Genomic DNA, 23,743 nt, shown 5'->3' on the forward strand with positions numbered 1-23,743 from the left:
TAGAGTACGAACAACATTTCCTGCTTTTCTTTCTAAAAAGAAAACCAGACTTTCTGTGTAATCCCAGAACACATACACAACTATCTCAACGTCGATGTGCACTCAACAGAGGCAAACACAAGGTAATGGCTTCAAGGCATGGAAATAGCTCATAAAGAGACCCTGACTTCAAAAATAAGTTTTCTTTTCAATGAGTTAGGGGAAGATTATTTTCCTAATTTGATGTACCAGGTTTTGAAACATTAAATGTGAACAAAACCAGTTGTGATTTTAGTCAAAATGTTTGTACTCAAAATAAATGCCCAAACTTAAATTGGTAATACTCTGACTCTAAAGAAAAGCAAATGTACGTGAGCAGTTTACAGACCGGATAAGAAAACTGGTCTCAGTATCTTAGAGTTAATGTTAAATTAAAAAAATGTATATATTAACTGGAATTCTTGGCCACTTTTGTTTTTCAGATTTAAATGGAACTGAATTCTAGTAGTCGCAACATTTAAAGTAGGGCATTCAAATGAAAATAAAATAAAATAATCATTTTCCGAAAGGCATTACAAAAACATTGGAAGCAGTGACACTGGGGGCAGGCAGGTGCGGTTTGGTGGATGGAGTAGCTATCTTGAAGAGGGTATCACTCATCGTTAGAGTGCACACTTCCATTAAAAACAATGTTATATCTTATATTTACACATATTTTCCACGGAGTGAGATCCTGGCACGTCAGTTGCCAAAGGGAATGTCTCAAGCAGCAGCGTTTTAATTGCTTATTTCCTTAGTTACAATGCCAGGTATAGCAGCATAATTATGATTCATTTCATCCAATGATGTCTTGAATTATTTGTTCTGCTTTCTGATTGTCGCCCTCTGGGGTCATTGGTTTAACCTGCCATTGAAGAAACAAGACTCAAGTTTTAACAAAATGCAAAGGAGCCTTACAATGGTTGCTAATTAGCCGAAGGATGAGTTTACAGTGATAGAGATAAAACACCAGGAAATGATTCTCTCTCTCTCTCTCTCTCTCTCTCTTTGGGGTGGGGAGGGGGATAACAGGATTTAACACTCACTTATAACTCTTATTTGAGAGCTCGAGAGTTATCTGTTTGGTAGAAGCTCCATTAAACTGGGAAGATATAAAGAATGGTAAGAATGAGTTTTGAAGCGTGGCTCAGAGGTGATACAATGTAAACTAACACATCGAGAAGTTCCGCTCAGTGCGTCCCCTCCACTTGACCCCTGCTGTGTTTGATTAGTCTGCCACTCTGTTCCATATGAGGGAAGCAGCAGTCTTAAAAATTCTGTATTTCCCACAAGAAAGAGATTCAGGAAAAAGAGAGCGTGCCTGGGTCATGACAGAAAGAAAGGAAGGAAAAAAGAAAAGATCACGTATGAAATGAAAATGAGATGTTATGAGGCACTACAAAAGAGAAATAAAAAGAACCAGTATAAAAGAAAAAAAAAGTCCAAATACTAGTATTTAAAAAACTGAAAAGTAATGACGCATCATGCTTCGCTTAAAACATACAGAAATATTCATGACAATATTCTATGTCCATAAAGGAGTGAGAAGCCAGAAGTATAACACATCGCTGGGGAGAGTCTATGTGTGGTCATAAATTATCTGAGTTTTTGGCAACAAGTATCAAAAGCTGAAGTTTTGTGTGCCCTTTTACCCACCAACTCCACCTAGATGAATTTATGGAAAGAAACCCAAAGTGAATGGAAGTGTGTGTGCATATATGTCCATAGAAGCGTTTTTTAATATAGTCCTATAATTAGTAAAACGCTGAAGTAATTTACGTTATACTCATATCCTGTATTATTCAAATAATATTTTATGCTGCAGAAGCATATTTTAGAATGCAAAGCCCTATTCATTGTATAGAATGTTATTTTCCCCTTGGTGGTAGATGATGGTTTTTCTTCCTTTTGCTTATGTGCATTCACTGAACGTTTTAAAATGATGAAGCATACATTTTCTAGCTTAAATATAGCAATGAATATCCCTTGACAGAAAAGAGGCTGTGGGTGTTTAAAGCTCTTTGACCAACAAGGTTAGATTTTTTTCAAAGAGATGCATCTTTTCTTTAGTGCAGGGACACTGAGCATTGTGCACAGGATGGGGCTGCTTTGGGCTCTGACTCGGTGCTTGCCAGCACATCTCCCCTGGGAAAGTCGCGCTCGCTTCCTTGTTCTCCTTGAGGCGTGTGGTGGGCAGCTGCTGTTTAGCGCAGGGAACATCACCTTAAATGATGAACGGCCCGCAGATTTTACTTTGGGGATTGGCCATCCTCCGCTGGACGGATGCGGTGCATGTGAGGCTGATCCGGCCCCTGCCCCCTGGCCCAGGCCACAGTGATGGCTCAAGTGTGGACACGGGACCGAGGTTAGGACAATCCGACTCCAAAGCGGGACTGCTGCAAACACACCAGGAACGGGGTGATCTCTTCCTGCCAAAGTTCCTAAACTGAGTGGTTATAGATCTGTAGCTGTTGGTCAAATCAATTAACGAAGAGAAAAGCAGAGCCTAGAGCTGGGGACAAAGAGTCAAGTGGGCAATGGGGACAGAACGAGCGGTTGGTCCACATCTATGTCTCATTTCTCCACGTGTAGATCAATAGACATCTACATGATCTATATGATCAATATAGATCAATATACCTACATTCTCATCATATCTGTGTTCCTCCATCTATCATCTATGTATATATCTATCCATCCATCATCTATCTATGTATCTATCATCTATCAATCAATCATCTATCTATCTATCTATCTAATGAATAATATATAAGACTCTGATACTTATCCCTGGACTTTAAGATTATATAAACCAATGAGTCCTCATTTTGCTTACATCCGTTTTAGTTAGGTTTCTGCCATTTGCGAGGGTCACCAACGTGCACACTCTCCTCAGAGACATTGTGGGGATTTAACAAGATGAACCTTAAGTACTTGGCTGAATGTATTACACATCCTCTGAACTCACAATTAGTGGCCAGTAACAATCCTAACAGTGGTGATAATGGTAATGGTAGGGAGACAGGACGGTTGCAAGGAAGCAATGGATTCAGTCTTCTTCATGGATTTTCTCTTTGCTTGGGAAATAACCCGTGGAAACCTGAGGAAAACTGTGGGGCACCTGGGTGGCTCAGTGGGTCAAGCGTCCCACTCTTGATCTTGGCTCAGGTCATGATCTCACAGTTCGTGGGTTTGAATCCCGCATCGGGCTCTGCACTGACAGTGTGGAGCCTGCTTGGGATTCTCTCTCTTTCTCTCTCTCACTCTCTGCCCCTCCTATTCTCTCTCTCTCTCTCTCTCTCAAAATAAATAAATAAACTTAAAAAAAACCCCGAGGAAAACTAGTTTCTCTGTATTCCCTTTTCATGTCTGTGCATTTGTGATAATAACACTCTCCATACTTACTTCCAAGAAAAGTAATGGAGATATAGTGAACTGTTCCCTTCCTGCTCTGTATTCTGTTAAGACTTTACATGTAATAACACCAGTCTAGTTTGTATTTAATTTGTTAATTCTACAAATGAACATGTGTGTCTTAGGTTATGAACCACATCTATTAATCAATCTATCTCCAGCATCTGGCACAAGGCCTGATAATAGATGTATGCAAAATACTGGCTTCCCCCAGAGATGTCTAAGTCCAAATCGCCAGTACCTGTGAATATCTGGTTATGTGGCAAAAAGGAATTAAGGATACAGATGGAATTACGGTTGCTCGTTAGCTGACCTCAAAATAGGAAAATTAATCCAAGCGAGACGAATCTAATAACATGAGCTCTTAAAATGGAAAGAAGGAGGCCAAATCATGGGTCAGAGAGATATGATGGGTGAAGAATCTTCTCCACCACTGTTGACTTGACTTTGAACATGGAGATGGGGAAGAGCAAGCCAAGGAATGTGGGTGGCTTCTGGAAGCTGGGAGTTGTCCGAGCAGACAGGCAGCAAGAAAAGAGGGACTGCGGTCCAACAACGACAAGGAAATGAATTCTGCCAACAATCAGAATGATCACGAATGGGTTCTTCTCTTCAAGCCTTTAGAAGGAACACAGCCTTCTGACATCTTGATGTTACTCTGGTGAGATCTGTGTCCACATTGTGACCTATAAAACTGTGAGGTGATACATTTATATTGGTTTAAGCCACTAACCACTGCATTCGTGACAATTTGCTACAGCAGTGGTAAGAAATTAATGCAGTGGGTCCTCAGGAAATTCTTAATGAATGTGTGACAATGCAAAAGAAAACACCTAGGAGGAAAGGACATAGAGTATAATATGGCGGAGAAAGAGTATAATTTTACATTCTTTCACCACACTTCCCTTGGACATTTTTCTCCGGCATAGCAGGTGTTTTGTAACAGAAGCTGGAAGAGGTCATGACCCTCTGGAGTCATCCTTTTGGTAAGAAAGTCACAATGGAGAGAAGGCCAGCTACTGCAGGTACAAAGTAAAGTTCTGGTGAAAAGGCCCAGTGAGCGAGAGCAGGTGCTGTGCTAGGCAGGAAGTCAGATGCGCCGGCTTCTCTCGCCGGCCTCCCTGAGGACTTGGGAAGGTTCCCTAACTTCTCTACTCTTCAATGTTCTTATCTGCTAGGTTTAATCGTTGAGCTACTGTGTTGGACAGATACAAACAACTGTTTCTCCACCCTGCAGACATTTCTAAGTGATCACCACACCTGTTCTAGTGACACGTCAATTCCCCCTCAGTCCAGGCAACAGTCCTCGCAGCCAGCGTGAGACCCGCCATGGCGCTAATGACCGCCAAGGTCCTTTCAGCCCCGAGACTCCACAAGCTCCACAAGCTCACACAAGCTCCCCTGGTTATATGCTCGCGTTTGCTTCTGTTTGTGCTAATGGACAGAGCTTGTGATTTTTCCATAAATTTGATGCTTTTCCTTGAGGGTGGTTTCTCCATGCTTTCAAAAGTTCTCTCTTTGTGGAAAGAATAAAAGCAGTGAACATACATGTAAACCCTTCTTTTTTTGTAAGGATTAAGGTTTGGAATTCAAAAGCTGTCCACAAATTTCATGAAACTATTGTATGTTATATTTCATTCCAGAACAAGAGTAGGTTAGAAGTGATTAGAACAATCCCATTTCCAAAAGGAAGACAATTTATCTGGAGATGAAAAGTTTATTTAGCTAGAGATTTTCTCTCTCCCACCCCCCCCCCCCCCCATCCTACACTTAACAATAGAATTTATTTTTTGGAGCAGTTTTAGTTTCACAGCAATTCTGAACAGAAAGCGCAGAGAGTGGCTAGATTTTCCAAAATAAAAACTTCCCTCACAACTGTTTCCTGAGATGAAGGGTTTTCAGATTCAGGCTTAAACACCTCCTAACTGTTGGACCATGAAAACTTGGACACAGCAAACACAACAGCGTTGCAAATTGATTGTCGTTCTAAAGTTCTTCGAAAGGAGGTTCGTGAGATTTACGAAAATAATTTGATTTTACAATTAAAAATGATCTGTGATGGTGAATACTCTCTCTTCATTATGACTCTCTCTACATAACTATTATCTTCTAAATCCTCTTGGCTGAGCCAGCTCATTGCCTTTATAATTCCTTTTTATTGCTTCCTCCCTTCTAATCCTCTAGAACTTTTGAAGTACCCCAAATTTGTCTTCATATAAGACTTTGACGTTATTCTATTCTTGAACAAACAATATTGAATGTTATCTGTTTTATTCCAAAATTGCTAGGCATTGCTCCGACCTGCCGTAACCCAGCACCACAGACGGGGGCTTGGACAACAGGAATGTCTGGTCTCATGGTTCTGGGGGCTGGAAATCCGAGGTCGGAGCCTTGGCCAGTTGCTTTGCAGACGAGCATCCTCTCCCTGTGCCTCTTCATAGCATCTTCTCTCTGTGTGTCCAACTTTCCCTATTTTCTGAGCCTGCTCTTGTGGGACCAGCTGATTCCCCTAAAATTGATATGTTGAAGCCCTAATTTCTAGTACCTCAAAATGCGGCCATATTTAGGGACAGGCCCTTTAAAGAGGCAATTAATTTAAAAATGAGGTCTTTAAGGAGGGTCCTCATGTGATCTGACTGATGTCCTTATAGAAAGGGGAAATTTGGACACACGGGAAGGCACCAGGGGCCACATATAAAGGGAAGACAGTGTGCTGGCATGGCAAGAAGGCCTTTGGAGAAACCAAAGCTGACAGCATCTGATGTTGGACTTCTGGCCTCTAGAACCGTGAGAAAATTAATTTCTGTTGTTTAAACCACCCAGGCAGTGGTATTTGGTTATGGTGACCCTGGCAAATTTATACATACAGTAATAACTGGATGAGGGCCCACCCTAATGACCTTATTTTAATGTGATTGCCTCCATAAAGACCCTACTTTCAAATAAGGTCACATTCTGAGACACCGGGGGTTGGGACAACAGCCTGTGGATTTGGGGGGGCTGGGGACAGAATTGTCACGCTCAGTTTGGGGTGAGGGGCATTTAAAATGTAAACCCCATAAGGTGAGATGTCACATCGTTGGTTAGACTTTTGTTAAAGTCCCAGTATCCAGACCGTGCTGAGGAAGAGAGGTGCAGGATGATGGAGCCAGGCAATGAGCTAACTCAGGCGGAAGGAACTCTCTTCCACACGCATCTGTATAATGCACATGGCGGGGGGTGGAATTTGAGGGAACAAACAGCTTTAGAGTGAACCGCTGATTCTTTTGTCTCCAAAGGACTAATATTTTGTTAAAGCCCATCTAACCGTCAGCCCGCTTTTGTGTGAGTCCTCAAGAGGTCGCCACCAGAGGGAGACAGACAGAAAGCCCCTGCCCTCTCTCAGGGCCTGGACTACCATGCCTTCCCCAGGCGCTTCCCCCACCTCACCTACAAGGGGGATACCCGCAGATCCCTGGGGGCTGTTACCCATTAATTCACCCATTAGTCAACTGTCTACTGAGCCCTTTGGTGGGCCCTGGGGACACCGTCAGAAGCAGTGTAAATTGTGGCCCCAGTTGGGTTCACCATGAGGTGGGGAGGACGGGCCAGGCCCACGTGATGTCTTGCCCTGCAACACAGCAGGGTGACAAGATGTAATCACAGGGTGCTGTGGGCACAAGTATAACCCACCCAAACTTGGGGTGTCAGGGACCTCTTAAGGGGGTGACAGGTGCCAAAGGGTTAGCTAGATGAGGGCACGGAGAGGGCTGTGCCGGGCAGGGGGACGCTCTCGCTGCATGGCATCCAGAGAGCTGTGCTCCAAAGAAGAGATGGCAGGTGAGGCTGGTGGGGACGATGGGTCACAGGGGTCAAGTCCAGCCCTGTACTGGAGCTTAAGGACCACATCAGGGCAGTAGGACTTTGAGAGAGGGATTGCTCTGATTGGGCACACAGCAAGTTTCTTCCAAACCCTAACTGCACAGACCCTGTGACCCAGCAAACCCACCTCTGCCTCCTGGTACAGCATTTACCCTGCAGATGACATCACAAGTGGAGGAAAGGAGACGCTTCTTGCCAACATGGACTTAATAACGATTAGAAATCACCTAAACGCCATCACTTCAGAACTGATTGGATAACGACACTTCTTTAGGCCACTGTTCTCTTGCCGGTTGGAGGTGGAGGGGGGCAGGGAGGGATTGGCTTAATTTTCACCCTTCAGTATCTTTCAAATAGTGTGCCATATGCATGTATTATCAATTCAAAAATAAGTAAATACAATTTATTTATTTCAAGCGTATGTAATAGCGGCTTTAGTCTCAGTGACATCAGTGTGGCCATATAGACTTTGCTCCAATTCCAGTGGAGGCAGTCAGCGGAAACTCCACGTTCAAACTAAGAGAAGAAAGAGCAGTGAGGTGAGCGGGGGTGGGATGCAGTGAAAATGTCACCCGACCATCCCGGCAGATAGAGACACTGGAAGAGAAAAGACGGCTAAAGACGACTGTCATGGCTTTGTCTCCAGCTCCTGAAAACTGGCCTTTAAAACACACTATGTTTGGCAAAGATGTTGCTTTTATCTACTTACGTGCACACAATAATAGACCTTGGAAGAGATCAGACTCCACTGTCTTTGGTTCTGTTCAGTTCAAAATAGGACTCCACAATTTTAAATGACCTCTGTAAGAATTCGTAATGCAGTAAGAAATAGATCCTATCTCGGGACAATTATTTCTCTTGTGGTTGGAATCATTTTAATTTCTCTCGCAATGTTTGTTCCCAAAGCTAGAGGAGGAAGCTGGACTTTCTGGGGCTTTCCGAGCCCACAGACACCGAGAAAGGCTGAATCATGGCAAATGTCCCAAGTCAACCCAGCTAAGCTTTTTCTTCCCCCCTCTGGTGATGAAATGTACAGTAAGGAGACAATTCTAATAAAGGTTACCATGAACCCTACACATACTAGAGGGAATGAGTCTCATGGTGAAGCCAGTGTTTTGGGCCTCTCTGCCTGACTTAGGATGCTTCAAATTCAAATTAATAAAGAGACAAGATGCCACGTTTGGGACTGGAAGACAGTGCAAGCAATAAGGTAACAAAGGCAATACAACTGTTGTCTTAAATGGCATCCTCGAAGATTTATTCTCAACGGGGCGTTGGATTCTCAACCCTTCCTTTGGGGAGGTTGAACATCAATTCCATCCGTGCTGTCTTTCCTCAATTGGACTCACTCCTGTTTTTGGAACTGACTTTAAAGCTAATTTTAAAGCCATGCTTAAAAACTGAGTTTCAATTTTTAAACGCATTTCCTCTTGTAATTATCTCCATTACTCGTGAAATTTGGCTTTTTAAATTATATGCGTATTTAAATTACACATGTGACTTGTATATATAAATGAATGACATATGATATATTATGTATAGGGCTATATGTTACACATTTGGATAAATTTCCTAAAGCATGCTGTAGACCATGAAAATTATTTTCAAAGAAAATTTTAAAAATTATTTCGAACCATGACTGCATCATCGTTATAAAACCGAGCTTCTAAATTATACTAATTTGAAGAAACTGCACATTGAAGATGTGTGCTGCTATTCCTTTTTTTTTTTAAAGATTAGATATGATGACCTGGTAAATTAGAAATTATGATTAACAATACCCATCTCATCTGGTAATTTCAAGCCAAATCATAAAAAAAAAAAGCCCACAAGAATCAAGATTGAGAAAAATTGGTTCACTTTCCTTTCTAAAATTATCTAATGCATTATTTCTTCAGGGGACACAAACATGCACTTATGGCCAAACCCCCAGAAGAAGGTCGTTTAGATTGCAATATTATTTATGCAAACATTTCAGACGGTGGGTCTTTGTCATGACCCTTCGCCCTAATACATGTGCATGTTTGTATGTACACAATCTAAAAATCTTGCTTAATCTGAAAAAGCTAGCCATCAGGGAACCTGGGTGGCTCAGTTAAGCATCCGACTTCGGCTCAGGTCATGATCTTGTGGTTCGTAGGTTGGAGCCCCGCATCAGGTTCTGTGCTGACAGCTGGGAGCCTGGAGCCTGCTTCGGATTCTGTGTCTCCTCTCTCTCTCAGCTCCTCCCCTGCTCACACTCTGTCCTTTTCTCTCCCCCAAACATTTAAACATTAAAAAATTTAAAAGAAAAAAAAAAGCTAGCCATCTAAACACATTTTCCAGAGAACAGAGCATGACAGTTCTCTTTTCCTTAACCAGAAAAAAACGGTCTGGGTAAAGAATCCTCGTAATGCTCATTTTTAATGCAGTATGTAATGTAGTGAAGCCAGGACGAGAAGACAGTGTTGCACAGACTGGGAGTTGTAATCCGTCTTCTCTGTCCCCATGGACTGGCTTTTTCCAGCTGTTTTGCGGTAAGGAAACAAGAGCTTACTGGCTGATCCCAGGATAGACTGACTGGTCATTTCCTGTTGTACCAGTAACACAAACACTGGACTAATAGCCAGGGAATATGGATCTCTTCTTGTTCTGGAATAACAGCGTTCTTTTCGGGGGAAGCCTCTGTATAACCCTATGTACAAGCCACACGAGACTGTGTGACGGCTGTCATTCAGGCTGGTTCTACAATTGACTGGCTCCATAATCCTGTGAGGTCATCGCAATGCCTAAAGCAGCTCAATATCCAGAATAGCTACAAGGAGGGTATAAATAATTCAGAGATGTTTAACTGAAGACGAAGCAGACCCGCACCTTCATTAAATAGGATTTCACCTGTTCTGGGAAGTCCCAACCCTTCTGAAACTGAAGTTCCAGAATCAGAATTCTTCCCTTGCTCTCACACCATCTGGAAGCACTTCTGAGTGTTGTCAGTCACAAAGAGTGCCGGGGAATCTGGATAAGGATGTATATGTCATCCCCCTTCTGACTCGAGAGAAAAATCTCTGACGTTTTGATTCAACTTCTGCCTAAGCCCAGAGTAACCAGCTCGCCGTCCGGGGGCCCGGCGCTGCCCCTCCATTAAGGGGGCGCTGAACAGTTCTGGCTTGAGCAAAGGGAGGCCGTCCAGCCTGGGGGTTCAGAGAGGACAGACACAGCTGTCCGCTACAGGAAGCGTCACTTGCGCTGCAGGTGAACAGGCAACTGTGGGCCGATGTCGCTAGCATCCTCCCTGCCATCAAAGAGGCCAGCTTTCTGCTCGGTCCATCTGCAATGCTCGCTTACCTGATGACCCGCCAGGAAATGCCCACAGGCTTGGCCCTTGATGGTTCTCTGCGGCAGTAAGGTCCAAGCTCACTGCGATCCAGGCTGTGCACTTCTTAGGGCTGGTTCCTCAACTTTTTCCGACCTAATCCTTTTTAGTCCTCTGAGATCAGGCCAGGCAACACAGATGGAGGAACCCGAAAGGACACCTTGAACCCTGTTAGAATTCCCCCAAAGTTTGTCTCGGCACACAGGTTTGCCAAGGGTATGATCACCCTTATCAGCAGAGCTGGAGCTAGATGGGTTCACCCACCAGTTCTTCCTGGGATCACCCAGGAGCCCGGTGTCTTTCTGCCCCAACACGACCGAGCGTGGACTCTTCATTCTGCTCTGGACTCTTGGCACTGGGCTCTCCCGCATGTGCCGTAATGGACCAGAGTTGGTCCCCATTAAACTCTGGATTCTGTTAGCCACTTGCAGAGACGAGGAATTGGAAGCCTTCGGGAGGGCATGGCTTTCCAAAATCACACTTATGGTCAGAATCCAGGCATCTTAACTGTTATTCAGCACTTGTTCCCTGCACTATCCCCTTGGTCAAGGCAAACCTGAGCTGTTGGGAATCCGTTGGAGTGGGATCGGGAAAAACAGCCTTGAGGATGAAGACCTGAACTCGGATCCGAATACATGAGTTGAATAAGCCTCAAAAAGTGTAGTATTTTAATGGAAGAAGACGTCCCAAACACACAAAGTCACTACATTCTACTTAGGTAATTTTTTGAATAACCCAATTTCATATTTCCTTATTTTATTCTAGTCATGACATGTCCCTTCACATTCCTCTTTTGGCCTGAGTCTTTATACATTTATTAGGAGTTGTCGTGTGACATTAAATGGCACTATAACCTAAGTGCCAATAAGTCATTCTTTTCTCAGAATTTGTCCTCCGCCACGTTCTAAAAAATAGTGAAACACACCCACACGCTGAGGAAAATACAGAAATTTAAAATAGCATAGGTGTGCAAATGAAAACCTATAGGTAGCAGATTTTTCTATGAAAATGCTCCTCCTTTAATGAGAAGATCTTGTATGTTGCTGAAAAACATTTTTTTATCAGCTCCTAGTCATGTCAGAACTGGATTCTGGAAATAATCTTTCCCAGTTGTGAATGCTCTCATGTGGGTTATAAGACAGGAGACATTAAAAAATTCCTCTCTAATTTGAACAATATGCATATCAAAGTATTTCCTTCCACTGCCCCTTCCCCCGCACCCCCCCAGCAGTCTCTCCTGGCCACCACCTCCTTCTGCAGTAGCGCAGTCTCACCACCAGGGGGCGCCCGTCCTCCATCACTTCTAATCAGCCCTGTCACCAGCACCAACAACAGCAACCCACCGCCTTCCCCCCAGAGACAGAAACATAACCTTATTCTTGTCACAGCCAAGAGAATGAAATGCAGAATTTACACAGATTTCTCAAAATATGTTTTATCTCCATTGTCAGTAACCCCCAGCAGACCAACTTTACTTTTTTTTCCCCGTTCACTAATTTATGAAAAATACCGCAGCAAATCTTGTCGACTCTATTTTATCTATCAATCAAGTGGTAATTTTCATGTTTGTTACCATAGCACCCACAGCCTGTGAGCTTCTGCTACTTCTGTTTTCCTAATGTTGGTTCACTGTTACAGGTAAGCAATCAAGGATCTCTCTTGGGGATTCTAGAACAAGGCGAGGGAGGGTGCAGAGGGGAAACCCGCATAATTATCACAGTGATGGGTTGACATCCAGAATCTGCGAACGACTCCACCCTTGCACTCTGAAGAGGAAGAAGCCGGGTTTCTAAAATAGCAGCGCATTATGCGAGCTGAGCTTGGGAACTGGGCCCACCTTGAGAAGTTTTAGCTCAATAAATGCCTCCCAGTAAAAGACAGGTTTCACCCTTGACAGCACCTCAGAATTTCTCCCCAATTAATTTTTCAAATACCCCTTCAGTGATGTGCCACTTTTATTCTTTAACAGAAAAAAAAAAAAACCCAAGAGCGATCTCAGGCAAAGTGTCCTGCCTTCATTTCCTAAAACAGAATCAGAATGAAACATACAAGGAGGAACCCTTCTTGTCGTCTACGTTTGTGGTTTGACCTTTGGTCATGACCTTCTGTAGCATCCTCAATCAAAGACACTGAACAGCAGCAGGCACGCATTGTCTGAGAGTCTGCTTTCTTTCATAAGTGATGGGCTTACTAAGGATCACAGACACATGGAGTAGCAGGTGATCGAGACATAAACATTGAATACATTCAAATTTACGAGATGGGTAAGTCACAAAAGCCACATAAAGCAGGAGGTGCTAAATCCTGAACCTAATAACTGTTACCAAAAGTTGCACCCAAACTGAACCGAAGGGCTGAGAGGCCCTTTTGGGGCAGATGACAGGAATCTTGGGTGTCAGCAGATAGGTAATAATAGCACATAGGAGAGGAGGAACTGGGTGTCCTGTAAGCCCACATCCCTAAATGGCTGGGTGCGGGGGGCTCTCAGGAAAAGGCATCACAACACCACTGCTTTGTTACCATGGAGAGGAACCTTGAACAAAATTGATTCACTCGGAAAGCATCTGGCAACAAGCCATACAGGGGGATGTGCTTCCTGAACACTTTTTTGAGGTCGACTCTAGAGGGGATCGCTATTCTTCTGGAATTTGTGAATTGGATTTATTTCCAATAGGAGGGAAACCTCTATAATTAAATATGTTGAATTTGAAGGAAACTCCATCTATTCATTCAACTATTGATGATAAATGATTATATCTTTCACTATATAGAATGGAAAAAAAAAACCCTTAAGTTAAAGTAACAATGAGGAATGACTGAAGGCAAGATTAAGACCAACCTATTGGCTAATTCCTTCTAACAGAACTGTGTTCAGTGATTGTCATTCTACCTATTTCAATAAGGAAGGGGCTCAGCAAGCCTACTGCTACTTGTGAGCATGTAAAGCGGCTGTGAGCCCGCCATCCCAGTTGGCCTCAGGTTATCTGCAGCCAACCGGGAAGCTGGAAAAAAAATATTCCTATTTCTCTACTCTATTTAGTCTAATTCGGCCTGAGTACAGAAGACATTGCATTCAAAATGCATAAAGACACTTGAGATGACTCTCATTCATGCCATCTAAAAGGTGAGTTATTTGGATCTCCATGCCCATCTGCAAGAGATGAGCCACCAAAAATTGTATGACAATGTTCGAGAATGAATGCTATACATATAAAGGTCTTACTAGTTTCTCTAGAAGTGGGTCAAGCCACTTGGCTCCATAGGTTTGACCAGTGGCCCCCTGGGAGCTGTTCTCTGAGTTAACTTCTTCGCAGAACATGCTATTTTGGGGGATCGTGTTTGGAACGATTCTCAGTAGTGACAAGCCAGCAAGTGACAGCATCAGTATCTCCCTTGTTCAGGTCCAGTAGCAAATTTCCACGGACATCTGAGGGGGAATGGTGACTGCTAGTTACCAAGAGAGAGAAGAATTCTTCAAGAAGGCCTGGGTCACACCGTAGAAAAGAAGCTCAATCTGAGGATTAGTATTTTTTTTTTTTTTTTTGTCAAAACAGTTTGTAGAACTTCAAGGTAAAATGCTTTCAGAATTTATCCTGCACATTTTTGAGAAGTTGAATGATGAAAGGAACAAACAAAGCCCAACTGAGTGGTGAATGAAGAGTTAGGTTCTGGGTATTCAGTGATGGCATTCTCCCAGAAATCTATGGTCCGTGGCATTTTCTCGGACCCAATGACATACTTCCCTTTTCCTGTCTCTTTCCTGCGGTGATGTAGCTATGACTATGAAAAAGCTGAATTTACAAAACTCAAAGGCAATTAAGAATACAAGGTAGAAGACAAATACCATAGGATTTCACTTAGATGTGGAATCTAAAACCCCAACCAACCAAACAAACAAACAAAAGCAGAAACAGACCCATAAATACAGGGAATAAACCGATGGTTGCCAGAGGGCAAGGGTGTGTGTTGGGGGGGAGGGCACAAACAAAATGGGGGAGGGAGAGTGGGAGGTACGGACTTCGAGTTACGGAATGATTAAGTCGCAGAGATAAAAGGCACAGCGTAGGAATATGGTCAAGGACACTGTATAGTGTTGCCTGGTGACGGATGGTTAGCTGCTCTTGTGGTGAGCAGAGCATAATCTATCAACTTATCGAATCACTATGCTGTATACCTGAAACTAACATAATATTGTGTATCAACTACACTTCAATTAAAAAATATATATATAGGGGACTTCCTGCTTGTGTTCTGCAGAAAGAGATTATATCCCATCTTTAGCTTTCAGATGGCCTTGAAAGTGTACAAGGAAAAGGGATGAATACTCAAACCGGTATCAGATCCACACACGCAGACTAAAGGCTAAGAACAGAAGAGAAAGACAACTACCTGGTCCTTCATTTGAGATTGCTGTCTATTTTGAGAATCTGGTGAAAACTACCGACCTTCTCTGGGAAAAAAAAAATCTATATGCATGTGACTGAACTAACATACAGCCTTTATATAAAATGCCACGAGTTACTCTGAAGTCCCTAAAATCATAGACACCTAATCGACCACAGAGTCAAGAGCTGAAAACTTTATCTTGATGACCATTTATGGAAAGTTTTCTGTGGATGTCAAGTAAATTAATAGCCTGTGTCTGGTGAATTTTGGCTCAATTAAAGGGAGATGATACTAATTTCCTTCTTTCCTTCTCCTTCCCTTCCCTTCCCTTCCCTTCCCTTCCCTTCCCTTCCTTCCTTCTCTCCCTCCCTCCCTCCCTCTCTCCCTCCCCTTTCATTTTCTGTCTCTTTCTCTCTCCCTCTCTCTCTGTCTTCCCATCAGAGAGGAGCTGGGAAAATGGTCTCAGCATTCGATCAGTGAATAACAAAAATGATTGGTAAATGCATTTACATTCTACAGATCACTTTCTTATGTACAACAGCTATTGCCTATTGAAGACATATTTTGTGCTTCTCTCTTATCCATAACCCTCACAGCAAACGTGCCTGGGGGTGTTTGCTATTGCTAATTTGCTAACGAGGAGCCACCCAATGGCTCAGAGACAATGCATACAAATAGGACCAAAGGCCCTATCTCATAACCTTCCCTTAGATGTTCTTCCCACTGGACTGGGAAGCACAGGAAATACTCATCCAGTTTTTCAGGGAGAAATTTGGTTGACGGTCTCTTGATAGCTTATCGCCTAGACTTCGAACAGAATGGCTAGTGGATAGGAATGTGAATATGTGATCTGGAAATAATTTGATAAACTCTCATGCCGAGCATCTCGATATGTCACTGTGTTGTAGAAGGGTTTCATAAGGTCTAATAGAAGGAGGAAGGAGCTTTTCACATGTCTGGACACGTACCGTAGAGTTTTATCCTCAAAACTTGAAAACTAACCCTGCCTCCATGGAAGCCATCTAGTGACAAGGACATGTGTAGCACTTTTTGTGCCAAGATAACGCTCTATCACATCACCGTGGCAAAGTGTCTGGTTCTCACGTGTCTACTCGCCATTTATTTAAAATAAAAGCACAAAACAATTTACTCTTATCCTTAACGTCTTATTCTGTGTCTAAATTATGTAATGCTTATAAATCCCAGAAATTGAATGCTGATATTGTTGTTTGGCCCAGCCTGAATGATTTGCTGGAAGAAGTAAACACTGTTAATGGGGAAGAGGAGTTAAAATTGTATCTAGCCTCTATTGTGCGTCTCTCTCTCTCTCTCTCTCTCTCTCTCTCTCTCACACACACACACACACGCACACACACACACACGAATAACTTAGGTAGCCATTTTTTTATGGTCTTGACACTCATTGAAGATAAAGTAACATAAACCTTCTCAGAAAATACACGTGGAGACGTGAACACGTTACCGATCTGAAGAAGCAGCGAAATTTTACTGGCCTGGTCACATCATCTGTTCTCAGGTAACGCAAAGCTCCAGGCAGAATCCAACCACTCTAAGTCAAGTTGAAGCCTGTCTCATGATTGCTAACATGTTCCCCTCAAGAGTATCCTTTTGCAAGGTAAATGACCGTGGGTCACAGGTCCCCTATCGATAACGTGATCTTTCCCAACCAAGTTCGTTCAGGGCTTCGATGAAGGAAAGCGTGGAAAACTACCAGGCATGTCTTCAAGGTGACATCAGTAGGAGGCAAAAGCAAAGCAGACAAACATCACCTATGAGAGCAGAGACCAGGAGCGGCTGAGTGACAACCCCGCCCTGCACTGTACCTGTACAGATGAAACTGGACAGTCCCCCATAGATGACTTCATCGTTGTCGGGCAATATGAACGGACACCTCGTCTGAACCTCCAAACAGTATTGCTTGCAAGGAATTGTCTTTCTGCAGTTAAACTGTGCGACTTCAAAGTACTGGGAACACAGCCAGGCTTTGTAGACAATCTGAAAAAAGAGAAGAATCAAAAATCGGGAGGGATGACAAGAGTTCTGTCTCTCGTACAGGACATGCTGTACCGTGAGAAGCATGCCGTGGTGCCAAGTGGATCCTAAGGAAACTCTCATTTCCAGAACGCTCTTTTACACAACGCTAGCTGTAAGTGATAGCAAGGTAGCCACAGAAGTCTGCAACAGAGCCAAACGTGATTGGATCGAGCCTTTCTGAGAGTATGCAAAAGGTCACACGGCATTTGGTTTGACGAAGCTCGTCTGAAAAGTAGTGGCGTTCATCAGAACCTGAAGTTTCAAAGTCCAGGGATACAGAAAGTAAACAAACAAACAAAAAAAACCAAACACCAAAAAACCCGTAATAGACTGCAACGTTCGACTGAGCAGGAGGCCCCTCCAGCTATGCTCCCAATGGGCACTAGATGGCGCTGTGTCCTCTGCAACCAGGGCCACCAGCGAGCGCTTCCACTCCAGACGCACAAAAGTAGCCGTGGGCAATTACATTCATGACTCACATCAAGTGCATTAAAAACCTCATCGTCCCAAAGCCCGGAAACACCCCACCTAGGTCAGCCCTGGCATGTGTTGGCGTTGCAGTGCATGCGAACCACAGCTTGGACCATCTATGCGGATATATGTTAGGTGTTCAGTTCACGTAATGAGATGTGAAATGATTATGACTTCATTTACCTCTTTGTTTTCGACAGCTAGTCAGGAAAATAAATATTGAAAAAAAAAATGCCCCTTCCTTGCCTAAGGAAACAGGGCGCAACCTCAATCCAAATAAAACGATGACGAAAGCACCCATCTACAGTAGAGGTTGCTGGGAAGCAGGTGTTTCCCAGATCCTTGGCATGGGGGGCTGCTGTCTGTCTGTCTCTAGGGTTAATAATAGTCGGGTAAGATTTTGTCAACTATGCCTTCCCTAGAAACGTGAATGGTTGACAGTCAGACGTACACTAAGAGATAAGAGATCATAAACATTTGACAATAGTAGCAAGAACTGTACATAGTATTTATCAACTTTGGTTGATATACTCTGTTCTAAGCGTGTCACATACTTTTTTCTCCATGTAACGCTCAGCGCACGCTTCGAAGGTAACGACCAGTCATGCTTTGCGTACAAATCATAATTCGTAATGGAAGTAAATTTAAAAATCCAGAATTCAAACCCACTCTTCGTAGGGCTCCAAATCCTGCACTCTTCAAAATGATGCTCTGCTTAATCTGAAAATGTTTGTTTCAAGAAGAACTTGTAAAACCACAAGCGAGTTTGTGAATCCACCTGACATCAGCACCAAATTGCGTGTGCCTGGCCAGTGTCTGTTTGGTATTGGAATGTTATTCATCACTTTATGTTGCTTTGATCAAAATGAAACTTTAGTCTTAGATTGAAGGGGCCTCAGTGGGGGTAAAATGGAATGAATGTGAAATTCAGATTTAAGGTTAGACCGCTGAGAGTAATCTATTCGCTGTCATCAGCAATTCATTTATAAGGGTTTATAAAACTTGATAGGAAAATACATAAATAATTGGCACTCTCATAGGTCTTTTGAACAGGTCTTAACATAAAAGTGTACATTAGAAAAAAGTACTACAAATAGCTAAGGGAACCCCTACAATTTCTTAGATCTCAATGCAGAAACAACGGGAAGGGGGTGGGAATGAGAGGCAAGGGGGCAGAGGTGACAGGTGGGGACAGTGCCCTCATGCTGTCAGAAAGAGGTCAAAAGTACGAGTTTCAGAAGAAAGAAAAGTAACGTGGTTTCCCAACCATGCTTCGGGGGCAATGCAGATTGTTTTTCAAAATACATTGGTATTTGTGCAATATAACATAATATGTAATATGATATATGACATTTATGACATAAACCAAGCTGTACTCTAGGAATGGCAGTGTCTGTCTTATGATTCCTGGTTTTAATTTCCTTTTCTCAGTACCAGGGGAAGTTGAGTACATCTACAGTTCCAACAACAATACAATTCCATGATAAGCAATGTTCACATTCTGCATATTTCTGGGGTTGTAAAAAAAAGCAGAGTGACCTCTTCGCTCTTAGGGAATACCGCTACACAATTCCAGAAAGTTGCACACATTCTTATGGGCCAGAGTCTCCTCTCCATTCCGCCTCCTACTTTGCTATTGCACAGCTCTTCAAATTAAAGTGGTTCCTGAATAGCAAGTCATATCCTGTACCTGGTCAACCCCACCTTAGGCAAGACCCTGTCCCCTCTCACAGACAATGGGGTATCACAGATCGAAGCCTCTCGGGAAATATACACATTCTCCTTGCAATCAAACTCCTTAGCATCACTTAACTGTAATGGATCCATTTTTCTTCTGGTTCCTTCCATGCTGTTTCAGCTATATTTCTTTGGCAGATTTTTTTTTTACTTAAAGACCTAGTAAGTAAAGCACTTTTTATAAAGATCAGGTTGTAAGCTATGGACAAATGTGTGAAGGGCTCTGGACCTTCTACGGAGCAAGAACAACCTCTCCAGCCGGGTTTCCATGCATCATTAGCTCTTATTAACCAACTCTGAGACTTTCCAAATGCAATGGAAGGTTCGTCACCTGAGCCTTCCACATCTTCCAAAATTTTGGTTCAGGGGATACGATACGTCAGAAAGCAATCGGGGAACAGAAGCATCGTGGGCAGAAAAAGAAAGGGGAGGCCTTTGCTGTTGACTTTGAGGGCATTGCTACTGTGTGCTCATGGCCAATGGTTTTCTAAGTGTGAAATCAGAAGACACAGACCAAGGGAAGGCAGACAAGTACATGCTGGCGTGGGCTGAAGAGCTTTCTTGCCAGAAGAGAAGAAATACAATGGGCTGTCTTGTGAGGTATGAGTTGTCTGTAACCAGGAACATGTGAGCCGGAGTTGAGTTAGCTCCCGCCAGTGTGCTGTGATTCTCGGGGAACAGTGAGAGAAGTAAGAGACTCTGAGATACCTGTCAGTGCCTTTTTAGAAGTCTTTGAGGAAGAGAGGCTGAGAAAGTTAGATGGTTTTCAGTGGCACAAAGCTAAAGAAACAAGATGGTTAATTTGTTACAATACGGAAGGATTCTCACACAGAAGCACCTGATAAAGAGTAAATGAAGTTGTCTCTTTTTATACAAACTCTGCAGTATAAAGAAGGCCAGCAATCTTTTCTTATGATGGCCTCGCCTTCTCCTCTGGAGAGAAGCATTAGGTAATCGCTTTTCTAGATGTCACTAAATAGAAGAAATGATTATATGATGCTGAACAATAATTTGGGAAAGAAACAAAACCAGTGGTTGGAGTACATCCACCCACACCCCTCCTTGAGGGCATGGGCTCTTTTGTGTCTGGAGAGCACTGTTTGCCAGGTACCTATGCTCACGAAGGACACCGCAAATGACCTCCTCACCCACACGCTCACTTCCGCCCCGTGCCCCGTGGAAATGACCACTGACTGTACAGAAACCTTGCTTGGCAGCTGCCCACTGTTCAGTAAATAGGCGACATGCTCAAGTTGCAGTCTGCAAAAGCAACAGACTACGTGATTACAATGGCCTAAAGGACAATGTCATTTTTACTTACTATCTCGGTGACGATATTCTCCTTCTCTCCCAAACCATTTTCGCACTTGTTATGTGTTGCCCATGAAGACTCTGGGACGTGTTCGGGAAATATTTTACAGATAAAGAAACAAGGACAGAGAGATTATAGCACCAAACGAATGGAGTTCGGGTCTCGACAGCTAGACTGGCACTGGGAATGTTGGAAACTGGAGACCCCCCCACCCCTCGAGGGGATGCGGGGAGTGACTGCTACATGAACAGGTCCACACCTTTGGAGTCACCGAAGGGGGCGTTCCAGAGTAGAGAGATTCTAGTGGTGGTCTTTCTGAGCCTCTTCATTTAAAGTGGAAAGGGGCCTAGAAAGATCACAGGTGATGATGACCTCAAACCCCTGACTTCCAGACCATTGTTTTCATAATGCACCGCCATATTGGAAGCCATCAACTGAGCATTGTTCATTCCTGACATCCTCTTCCCCCCCCCCCCCCCCGCCCCTGCAGGTCACTTCATTTCAGGACCGCACTCTGGAAGCTTTGCCTTGTAATTCCACACAGCGGGCTGTCACGAGCCACCCCACCTGCCCCCCAGGCTCTCTTCTGCATTCACATCCCTTAGTGACACGGACCTATTTGAAGATGTGAGCCTGGACAGCAAAGAGAGAGGAGAGGAGGGGCAATCCAAGGGAGCCTGGTCTACAGAAGTCATCTCTAGACTCACAAGGAAGAATGATGTGTTTTCCAGATAATTTTCCGTGCCCAGCAAAGTTTTGGTTGTAATGGCACTAGTGTGGTTGAGCTGAAAAATCTCAAGAGGAAGACTGGGCTGTGGGGGGTTCTTTGTCTGCTTCCCAATTATGGGGAGTGATGTTAAGCTATGGGGTTCTGGAAGGGAATGCTTTCTGTGGGTATAAGGATGAGCCTAAAATAGTCACCTTTTTGTTACCAAATAATCATGGTTAACAGGGTCGCCATTATAAATGACCAGTGGGATATATGATGTCAGATTCCCATGACTTCTTTTGGTTCTGGACATTCCATTTGGGTGTGGCCAATCCTGTGGAGACCCTTTCAAACATACATAAGATTCAAATGTTTCCAATAGAAGCTGGGATTCTCATTTCCTTTAAATATGTTTGCCTCCCTCCCCCAAATCTATGCCTGTGTTTTAGAGCTAGATAGCAGATTGATATTGCAAATATACACTGGCCTGCTGAAACAAATATCATGTTGGTTACAATTTTTTATTATGAAGAAAAACGTCAGGTATTGAAAATGGTTGTCATCTTTGTGTTAGAAGGTTGCTTTCCTATTTCCCCAAGCATTAGCAAGGACAGATTCTTTCTACAGTTACGACATGTGTTGATACCTTTTATTAGATCCTTTTCTGTCAGCTCTAATGCATTAGTGGCCTGAGTTTTGAGTGTGTGAGGGTGGAATAATTGGTTATGTAAGCAAAAGTCTGCTGTAGCAAATGCCTCAGGCTACTGCACTTTGATGCGTGCAACGCACGCCGTTGCAATGTAAGTAGAGGTAGAGGTCAAAATACATGTTCACGTTCCTGTGTCTGAATGTCTGCTTTCTTCTTTATTTGTGTCCGTGTCTCGTTAAAGCGCGTGGCATCCAGAAATTGGAAATACTGATGTATTCTAAGAGAAAAACAAGGAAACAAACCCCTGCCTAACGATGAGCTAAGGCAAGCAAAGAATGCGTTAGGAGATGGACGGCACACTGAGCACCGGGCTCCTTGAGCCTCCGATGTCCGTACGCCTTGTCCTCCAGGGCTACGTCTTGGCCCCATTTCCTAAATAAGATGCAAATACCTTCCAGTTTCTGCTGGTGACCCACTTTGGGATCCTGTCATAACACTTGGTCTATTCCCCTCCAGAACTTCAGAACTCCCCTTGCTCCCTGGGGCTGCCCTACATTTTGAAGTCCGCCCAAACTGTGCTCACCACCACGCCGGGGCCCCAGGCTCGTTCCACACAGGAGAGGGAGCTGGTCAGAAAAGGGGGTGCGACCTCGCCAGTCTGCCAGCCAGGGAGCTATTTGTGGGAGTCTGTGGACACACATGAGATGCTACAGATGACAAAAAAAGCAAAGCAAATCGACGGCGCTTTCTTATAAAGAGAGAATGTTCCATCCAAAGATGAATGGAACTCAGAATGGGGCTCAGAAAACCCCAGCAAGCACTTGTGTCTCCAGCGCTATCCAAGGGATACAAAGCCAACTCCGTTTCTCCCTTTCTCCTCCTCATTCACACCTGCCTGGCTTTGCCCCTGCAGGCTTGTCTCATCTTTTCCCTCCTCTCTCCCTTTCATTTGGCGTCAGCCCCAACCGCTCCACAGAAGCTGTTCTTTCTAAGCAACTTGGCTGCTCCGATGATAAACCCAGCTGCTGAAATGGGTTATTTTCTTATTTGACCTCTTGGCAGCTTTGAACGCTACTGATGAAGCTCCTTCTTTCAATGCCCGCACTGGCTCCGTGCTCCTGATGATGGGACTTTGGCTGGCCCCTCCCCCAGCCACGCCTCCTCCATCTGTACCTGTCCTTCCTCGTCACTGTCACCATTGTTTGCTTCCTCTGCCACTCCCCAAAATGTTGGTACCCCTGCGGCTTGTGTTCTAAACTTTCCTCCACACGTTCTTCCAGGGCAATCATCCACTCTTAGGAGGATTCAATGGTCATCTTTAAAACAGAGAAGCTAAAATCTTTGTTTCCAAAGCACCTCTCTCTCTCTCTCTCTCTCTCTCTCTCTCTCTCTCATTCTCTGGCATCTGGTATACCTGGAAACGGTGAAATGGTCTCCTACCAGTCTCTGTCTCAGTCCTCTATCCTCTCAATTGCTGTGGGTCCACAGTGGAATTTGGCAACTTCCTCTCGGGGAGAGGCAAGAGTGAGAAATCTGGGAGTCACGCTGGACACCCCCTTCTGCTCTGTCCCACGACTGTTTAATCTCCAAGTCCTGTGAGCCCACCTCCTAAATAGCTCTAACACCTGCTCATGCCTCTTGAGTTTTTAAAATGCTTATTATTTTATTTTGAGAGAAGAGAGAGAGAGAGAGAGAGAGAGAAAGAGCGAGCGAGCAGGGGAGGGGCAGAAAGAAAGGGTGAGAGAATCCCAAGCAGGCTCTGCACTGTGAGCACAGTAC

The 23,743-nt window shown here is 43.8% G+C and overlaps 1 protein-coding gene across 2 annotated transcripts in view; it reads right to left on the minus strand.

The window, feature by feature from the left end:
• The window catches only part of NALF1 (NALCN channel auxiliary factor 1), a 623,416-nt gene that overhangs the window by 19,030 nt on the left and 580,643 nt on the right, over positions 1 to 23,743 (minus strand). For both annotated transcript variants that reach the window (XM_027065206.2, XM_027065207.2), the window contains exon 2: positions 16,876 to 17,047. In XM_027065206.2, the coding sequence (XP_026921007.2) occupies positions 16,876 to 17,047 (172 nt within the window). The remainder of the gene's footprint in view (positions 1 to 16,875; positions 17,048 to 23,743) is intronic.

This window comes from Acinonyx jubatus, chromosome A1 (genome assembly GCF_027475565.1).
Source record: "Acinonyx jubatus isolate Ajub_Pintada_27869175 chromosome A1, VMU_Ajub_asm_v1.0, whole genome shotgun sequence".
NCBI classification, from domain to species: domain Eukaryota; kingdom Metazoa; phylum Chordata; class Mammalia; order Carnivora; family Felidae; genus Acinonyx; species Acinonyx jubatus.